The sequence below is a fragment of the Acomys russatus genome, chromosome 32 (genome assembly GCF_903995435.1).
Source record: "Acomys russatus chromosome 32, mAcoRus1.1, whole genome shotgun sequence".
NCBI classification, from domain to species: Eukaryota; Metazoa; Chordata; class Mammalia; order Rodentia; family Muridae; genus Acomys; species Acomys russatus.
In genome coordinates this window covers 13848742-13857973 of record NC_067168.1, presented here as the reverse complement: position 1 = coordinate 13857973, position 9232 = coordinate 13848742, and the positions used below count along the sequence as shown (strand labels likewise).

The window sequence follows — 9232 nt, the reverse complement described above, 5'->3', positions numbered from 1 at the left end:
CTGCAAGAAGCAATCTACAAAGAGCTTTATGACATAAAGCAAGACCTACTTTATTAATTTATATATAAAAAAAGTAGCAAATCACAGGTTTAATTTCAAATGCGAAACATTGTACACAAGACTCACTTCAGATGAAAACAAATCCTAAAGTTTTCTGGTTCAAGTGTCCTCCTATTTGAAGTCAAGGAATAATAGCTGAACTTAAGTTCCTTGAATCCTGGAGACAGATGAATGAAGTCTGCTGTTCACCCAAAGTGGCAGACGATGACAGGGGCAGGTGAATAGAGGGAGGTGGGAGAGTATAGCAAGACAGGAGGACTAATGAAGAATTGCTGTAATGTCTACCTAAATGTGATTTATTCCTTATGCAGGTATATACACTTACATAGTACTCAGAGCTTAGCCTTTAAAAAGAGCCCTTGAACTCTTAAATACTCAATGTAAGAACCTAATAGCTACTTATAACACGTTTATAGATACAAATACTTACCTCTGGTTATTCCTTTAAGCGTAAATGCAATCATGATAACTTGAGAAAACATGTAGTCCCACTTTGAGATTTTAAAAAATGAGTCAAAGTTTTCTAAATTACAATTTATGATCACTAAAAATATTGTTTTTACTCTGTGCTTTAAAATACTTTATTCCAGAATATTTCAAGGTACTTTATTTTCACACATCTGTTGCCACCAACACATGACTCACACTTGGCTCTGAAATTCCATGGGGCAACTTCATTCAGTTTTACCCAATATTTCTGACAACTTCATTAGTCTAGACAGCATGGCAGCTGCGGCATGTTTATTATAAAGAACTGTTCACTATTACCAACCCCACAATGCTCTTTTAAGCAACACACAATGAGCACCATTAATTTGAGGACCTCTGATACTTTGGCCCTATAAATATTTTGATTCTATTTAAGCTCTAGAAGAATCCACCATTCCAGAACTCTCTCCAGTCTATTTATATCAAGACACTGCTCCAGTTTGCTTCTCGGCTCTGCTAATAAAGCAAGATCGTTCAATATCACTGCCTTTAATCCTCTTTCAAAATACCAAACTTGACACACCATGCTTCTTTTAAGACTCTTTATTGATTTCTTTTAAACAATCCAGTCTGTTGGATCTCAAGGCAGTTTATAAAAAAACAAAACACAAAACCCCTCAGGACAGTTTCCTATCAACTGCAGTCAAAAAGTAATTTAGTGTGTCAAAGAAGTTATCTGAAGTTGCAACTCTTTTTTTTTTAAATATGCAGAACAGTAAAATGTAAGCATGCTCTTGGATGCAGGTGCTCCTGTGCACTAAAAAGTCCTATGTAAGAGCTTGCTATGATCTGCAGGCATTTGGGGATGCAATTATTTTTTTCTCCATAATTTAGGTAAGTGAGGATGAAACTCATATGGATGAGTAAAAGACTTTTCTCAAAAAAAGAAAAAAAAAAGAAAGAAAAAAGGAAAAGAAAGAAAAAAGCCAGCTTCAGTTGAACGCTGCACCTTGAGCTGAACTGAGAAAGAACTTGTGTCCATGCTGCAACTTCCCTCCGCAGGCATCGAGGAGCGCCGAAAAGGAAAGGATAAGTAAACGTTGTATGCACACGTGTCCATGTTCCCACATTAACAGAACACACCAAGAACTTTACATAACAAGGAAGCAAAGTCCCTTCACTGCTTGCAAAGTCAATGATTGGCTATGGCAGAGGTCGGAAGTGGAGCAAGCCTAGTAAAGGAGAGAAAAAAACAACAACAACAACAAACAAGAAACAAAAAACAAACAAACAAAAAACTTAAAGTCTACACCTCATGCAGAGTTGTTCTTGACCAGTCCTGTTTCTCAGACATCCGAGTTGGAACTCAGATTTGTTAATCTGGGGTCTGCATTGATTTCATATCTGTAATGATACCCTTCCATGTGATCCCTGCAGGCATCTCTGATGTTATGCATCCATTTTTTTATGCCTTTACGGTTCAAATACAAAACGAGGAGGAAAATAGCGCCTATCAGAGCTAAGACAATACCTAGGAAGACATAGGAAGTCTGCAGGGATGGGGGAAGGATAGCGTCACAGTCCAGGTCTGAGCTACTGAGGTCCAAGAGGCCACGATTCCTCATTTTTTCCGGAAATGCACAAGTGAGCCTGGCTTTATCAGGCACCACCTCTGTCTCCTTAAGCCAAGCCACCATGTCAGCCATGTAGCAGTCGCAAACCCAGGGATTGTTGTCTAGGAACACCCTGACATGAGCCAGGCCTTGCCACTCAGCTAAGGTGTTGTTGTGAAGGACTTTGAGGGCATTGTCCTCCAAGTGGAGGCTTTCGAGGTGTGTCAGGTTTCGGAAGGACGCATAGGTCAGGCTCACAAGGGAGTTATTCCGAAGGTCCAGGTGCCTTAGATTGGGCAGTTGGGCCAGTAAGTCCCGAGGCAGGTAGAGGAAGTGATTGCTGGCCAGCTCCAGGCGACTCAGCCCTTGCAGCGCAAGACCTGAGCGCAGGGCAGCTGCCACCATGCCCTCAAAGGCCACCATGCCCTCGAAGCTCCCGTTCTGCCGCTGATCTTCCGGGGGCACAATGTGGTTGAGGATCAGCTCCACCAGGGGGCTGGGGGACGAGATGCTGGCATTGCTGCCCACAAAGGCGAAGGCGCTGAGGTTGGTGAGAGGGTTGTGGCTGAGGTCGAGCTGGCGCAGGCCGGGCAGATGCTCAAAGGCACCTGCACACACCTCCTTCAGGTGGTTGCCGCTGAGGTTGAGAGTCGCCAATTCTGCGAGCGGAGGCTGGCGGGCGAAGGCGCCAGCCGGGAGCACGGTCATTTGGTTGCCAGTGAGGAAAAGGTTACGCACGTAGGGCGGCAGGTCCGCCGGCACCTCCAGCAGGTTGCGGTTCACGCACTTAACCGTGCGCGCCGCCTCGGAGCACTCACACGCCGCTGGGCATCGCTCGGCCGGGGGAGGCTGCGCAGACCCCGAGGCCAGGAAGGCTGTAGAGGAGGTGGAAGACGAAGGTACCGAAGAGCTGGGCGCCGACGCGGAGATCCACCCCAGAAGCACCAGCGCCAGCCTTGCCAACCGCAGCCGCCCGTCCCCGGCGGCGGGGCCCCGGGAGCCCGCCCCAGGCATCGCAGCTCACGGTTCCCCGGAGCTGGGACGGCTCCCGCTCCAAAGACTCGTCCAGCTGGGCCCGGAGGGCGCGAGCCAGCCGCAAGAGTCGGCTGCAAACTTTCCTCGCGTGGGAGCCAAAGAGGGGACGCCAAAGCTGGAACTTGGCTTACCCTGGGCCACCGGGCGTCCCCCTTCCCGGAGAGGCTCCCCGCCCTTCCCTCCAGCGAGTACGCACAGCGGGTCGGGACACCGGCCTTGGCGCTCCTCCTCCCGCCGCCGCTGGGGTGGCACCTCCTCGACTCTTTTGTTGGCGCCTCTTGCAGGGCAGGATCAAATGAGCGACCTAGGACAAGCGGGAGAGAAGAGTGATGGCCGCGGCGCCCCAAGTATGAGCCAAATTACCCCTACACTACCCACCGGGTCCAAGCCTCCGCGTGCGCCCTTTCTTCCCACTCACTCAAAAAAAAAAAAAAAAAAGGGACGCGGTCCCCACTCCCAAGCGTTAAGCCTGCCTCTTCCGGGCCCACACCGTCTGTACCTCCTGCTTTGCTCCTACCCAGATCGCACTTCTCTCTTGCCTTGAACTTCAACAGAGCCCGCTGTGTCCTGCGAGCAAACTTCTCTAGTCTCCAGTTCTCGGCTCCCACCGCCCCCGCCGACCACCTGCCTTCCGGGGTCCCCGCCCCCGCCGCTCCTCCCCGCCCAGGTTGGGATGAAAGCGAAGTTTCGGGTTACCCGACTCTTTCGAGCTCTTTTTTTTTTTTTTAAACACCTTCTTAGCTTAGTGGGGGAAAGAGGCAGCAGATTCATACAGCTGTCGCCCAATCCAGACTCCCCAGTTGGTGGCCCTCCATCCCTCGGATCCTAAGGGGGTTCAAGCATCTCCAGAAAAAGGAAAGGAACCCGCGAACAAAGCGGCCGGGGGACGGTGGGCGGGGTGGTAACCAGAATCCTAGCTCCACTTACGACCCAGTATGGGCAGGAACCCTAGTCTCGCCTTCAGATTCCTGACCTGGCCGCTAGGTCCCCACCGCTCACCTCCGCGGCCCGCGCCTCCAAAGTCAACTCCGTGGGCCACCCGAATCCCCGCGCCTTCCTGACTCCCGCAGCGGGCGCGGACTCTCCTCGCACCCCAGCCCCTGGCCCAACCTCCACGGCTGGGAAAAACCAAGCCGGGGGTCGGGGGAGGGCCCGGGCCGCCGGAGAGATTGCGGCCCCGCAACCCACCCCAGCTGCTCCAGGTGGGGGATTTAAGGAGGGAGACAAGGGGGACCTGGGCTGCGCGCCTCCTCCAGGCAGAGATACAGGAGCTGCGCGCCGGGGAAAGGTGAGGGATTCCCTTTCTGTTCCCCCTCCCCGGCATCCTTTGGTGGCTCCGTATTTTGCATAGCGTATTTACCTCGGACAGAAACAAAACCGCTGGTCGATCTCTTGGAATTCACGCTGCTTCGGGCATAGCTGGCAGTGTTGAGATGGATTTAAGTGTGACCCACATCAACCCAGAGCAGCAGTAGAAAGGACCGAGCTATACACGTTACATCCGCCGCCGCAAACGCCGGGGTAGTGAGGGAGGGAGATTCAGAAAGTCTCCTCTCTGAACCAAGAGTGGCTCGCGTTACGCTGGCAACTTCAGGCTGAAGGGTAGTTAGTTAATGTCTTCTACCTGCGCCACCCCCGCACGTCTTGGGTAGTTATGAAACTTGTAAAGAGAGTGTAACTTGAAAGTGGGGGAGGGCTAGTGGAAAGGAAAGTCATTCTTGACTCAATATGGGTGGGGTTTTTTTTTTCTCCTCCTTGCAAAATTAAAACCAGAGGGAAGAAAAGGGCTTCTAAAACACCCCAGAAACAAAGGCAAATAGCAACGACGTGAGTCACCCGGAAAGCTCCCTCCACCAGATGCAGTGCGTTGTGTCAGCACAAGTCACTTCTGCAGAGAGCGCTTGGGGCGGGAGGTGGGCGGGTTGACCTGGGAAAGAAGTTTGTCCCAAAGTCTGTCTCCCAGGGAGCGCTGGCGGGCGTCGGATGATGGATTAGGGAACGCACTGGAATGCTTGCTTATAGGACCAATGTCATCAAATCTGGGAGATTTGGAATTCTGAACACCCTGTCATTGCTCTCTCAAAAACTCTTTATCTTATTTTCCCCAAATAATTTTCCCTAATGTGAAAGGTGTGGGTTATTTCAGGCTTGTTCATTTTAGACAGAAAATGACAGGAGAAACAAGGCTGGAGAAACAAAGGCCCAGTATAATAAAAGGGATCAAATTAACGATGCTGGTGATTGTTTCTGAAACATGCATCATACTGTGGCAGGCTAATTCTGAGTCTACGGCTGACTCCTTCTGTGGAAAGATAGTCCACACACACCACAAGCCAAAATGGCCCAGAGGAGGGGGCGGGGGTGAAAACTGCAGAGCCTGGAGGCTGCAGAGATTTGTACAAAAAGACAGTTTCATTAATTTGCATCTTCAGCACATTTATCTAAATCCCTTTCGCTTATTTCTAAAAGTGTTTTTGCAATATAAATGTGAAAAGCTTTGGAGGGAGAGAACGGACTCAGAAGCTCAAGTCGTATGTATGGTGGAGATGGTTATATAAACCCATACTTGTGCTAAAGCTAGAGACTGTACACCGAATAAGGCAAATTTTTACTGCCTAGTTTTTGTAGCAAAGTAAATGACATGGGAGGATTGGCTCTGATCCTCTGGCATGGTCTTAAATCTGATTCTGTCAAAAGAGCAAGTGCTCTGGTCCTCTGGGGCTTTAGAATTTAGAAAGCAACACATATTCTCACCTGATCCTCAAAGCACCTTAGAGGCAAGATGCAGCAACATCAGGACCATTGTCCTGTGTCCTTTCTGTTCGGTTTTCAAAACAAACAAACAAACAAACCCTAATCTATGGCTTTGATCTAATATGACCTAGCATCAACTGTATATGTCTACTTGCCTAGTCATGCCACTTTCAATCGCCTGGTTTACCCTGAGCATCACAACCAGGACAAATCTTCTCACTCCGGTTTTACGGAGGAGGAGAAAGCTGGCGCGAGCATACAGAGCATTGTCAAGTGGAAGGCGGAGACAGAACCAGGATGGGTCTGTGTGCTTCTCGCCTTTTCGCATTTCACCTCTAGCCTAGATGAAGAGACCTGTGTGCAAAGTCCCAATCTTAGAATATATTCAACCTGCAGTCAAGGATGGCCATGAATGCATCCAACACCCTCCCCAACGAAAAAAAAAATTTTTTTTTTTACAAACTTACTTAAAAACATGAGGTTTTTGTTTTGTAATCCATTTCCATGGTTCTCCCATGTGAAGTTCATAGGTGACTGTGTTAAAGGGTCTGGCAGACTTGAATGAAGCTGGCACACCTGCCTGACCTTCGACATTTCCCCTGCACTTAGCACCCAGTTAGGACCAGAGACAGTCATGTACAGCTGCAACATGTGCATGCCGTGCAGCCTCTGTATATTTCCTGTACTCCGTCTGTAAAACAGAGCCACACATTCACCTCAAAGGATTTCCGTGAGAACTGAGATGCACTTGGCCAAGTCGGCTGCAGCTCTTGTTCTCTCCCTAATGATCCTCCTTCTTGTTATTATGAAGCACGTTAGCAATAGCAATGCAGGGTGAGAGAAGAAAGGAAGAAAGAAAGGAAGAAAAAACAAAGGTCACCATAAACCGGACCATTTAAGAAATGAAAGTACAGGACACAGAGTGAACTTTAATTTCAGTTTATCAATCGACGCCGTGGTGTTGCTCACCGCCCAGTTGGGTCTTCCCGCTCTAGTCAGCCTAATCCAGGTAACCCCACACAGGCATGTACAGAAGAGGCTCTTTTCCTAAGTGCATCTGGAGCCTGTCCAGTTGGTAGGTAATATTAACCATCACACCTCCACCCTTTACCAATTGACGCCCAACCACATTCCTTGTAAGCCAGAACCATCTTCTGCTCAGCTCCGAGGCCTCTTGGCTATCCTGTGACACAAAATGGGTTTGGCCCAGCTTCAAAAGTCTGTATATTCTTTTCTTTTCTTTTCTTTTCTTTTTAAATCCCAGCTGTGTTTGAAGTTCTAAAGCCCGAGTTTCATCTGAGAGTCAATCTTCTGGCTCACTCGCTCTCGCTGTAGACGCGAATAAAATAACTGAAAAACAACCATACCACAGCCTGAGGACGTGCTGTCTTGACATTTTCTCGGTCAAAGAGATTGGTTTGTGACTGTTTAGTTTATCACGAAACAAGTTCCTAGGGCACATGCAGAATTTCACCACAGCCTTTGACAAAATGTAACAAGAAATGCCTTGACAGCCTCTTCCCTTTGGAAGGCCTCAGAACTAAACCTCTACTGTCTCTGCTTCTTTAAGCATGCTGTCTTCTACGTTTCTACCAGAATGGACCAGTAAGCTATGCTTGCAGTATGTGAGGGCCTGTCTACCGCCCAAGTTTCAAACTCTTAGACATTCCTCTTGCAGATCAGTCCCAAAGTCCTGAGGACCAAGGGAGCTAGTTTATCACAGCAGTGACCTCATACCCAATGCCTCTTACTTACTTTTCCTGTTGCTGTGATAAAATGCTCTAACAGTCCAACTGTGCAGCCAGGTGGGGGGTGAGGGGGGCGGGGATCTTGGCAGCAGGAGCATAAGGCAGGTGATCAAAATGCGCTCCCAATCAGGATGCAGAGAGCCATAAATGTTCTATTCTGTTCACTTTCCCACTTTTTTTTTCTCCAGGACCTCAACACATGGAATGGTGCCATCCACAGTTAAGGCGTGTCTGAACACCTGACTTAACCAAATCCAGAGCAAACTTTACAGCTGTGCCCCAAGGCTTATCTCATGGGTGACTCTGGGTCCTGGAAACTTGGCAGTATTACCCATAATGCACTGCAAGGACTTCACTGAACCATCTCTCCAGCTCCCCACTTAGTGCATATTTTGATTCTATTTTTTCTACGAATAGGATCATTTGTGTGTATACTATATGCATTATTTACAATCTTTCTTCTTTTAAAATATATTTTATGCACACACATATTTTTGTAGGGGTGCATGTGTGTGCAGATAGCTATTCACATGGGTGTGAGCATACATGTGGAGGTTAGAGAACAGACTTGAGTGTTGCTCATCGCATAGTTTCTTCATGGCCTGGAGATGACCAAGTAGGCTGGGCTGGCAGGCCAACAAAGTACAGTAATCTCTGTACCTCCAGTGTGTGCGGATTACAAGCCCTTTATTCTCACAGGCAAAGTGATCTGTGTGCTTGAAAGCCAATCACTTTACCAAGTGGGCCATCTGCCCATCTTGCCTGTAAGATATCTTCCTTAAAACTGTAAAATATTGCACATTGTGGACTACTATGCCACAACTTTGGTTTGGGCTTTTAGAGACAAAGTCTTACTGTGAAGCCCTGGTTGGCCAGAAACCCTGTGTAAACCAGGCTGGCCTTATCCTCCTGCCTCTGCCTCCCAAGTGCCTGATTGCAGGCATGTCCCACCATGCATGGCTTACACTGCAGATTTTTCAATGGTATGATTGCAACATGGATAACTACTTTAAAAGAAGTTTCCTCCAAAGGAGAAAAACTTACCAGGATCAGTTCTATTTTGATTGTCTTAGGCATTTAATTATACTAAATTATCATACTTACTTTATTCTTGACAGCTTGAAAAATTTTTGTGCATAATGCTATTTACATGCTTTGAACCAGGACAGAGGGTTTCTGAGCACATCTTCAAAAGGGGATGGGGTGCAAGAAAAAAAAATCTCAATGCCCTTACAAAGTCAATTTAATATATTTCCAAAGGTCATGCTGTAGCCTCCAGTGAAATAGCCTTACACTAACATTTCTGTAGCAGAGTATTTTCACAGTAATCATTTTTTTCTAATGACCAAAAGGAAAGTCACTAAAAAAGATATTGCAGAAATATTGATACTAAATCTTGGGACTACAGGGAATTTAAGAAAGAAAGAACAAAAGAAAGAAAGAAAGAAAGAAAGAAAGAAAGAAAGAAAGAAGGAAAGAAAGAAAGAAAGGAAATAATACTGACAATTTAAGAAATAAAGAAAAAAAGAGATAAAGAAAGAGACAGACAGGATACTGACAACCTTAAGTGGTAATTAGTAGAGAGAAGCCAGT

The 9232-nt window shown here is 47.3% G+C and overlaps 1 protein-coding gene across 1 annotated transcript; it reads right to left on the bottom strand.

The window, feature by feature from the left end:
• Nucleotides 1-1762: 1762 nt before the first annotated feature.
• Tpbg (trophoblast glycoprotein) lies at nt 1763-3275 on the bottom strand. The gene has a single exon (XM_051140548.1). The coding sequence runs from the start codon at nt 3114-3116 to the stop codon at nt 1836-1838; it is 1281 nt and encodes a 426-aa protein (XP_050996505.1). The 5' UTR covers nt 3117-3275; the 3' UTR covers nt 1763-1835.
• Nucleotides 3276-9232: the final 5957 nt, after the last annotated feature.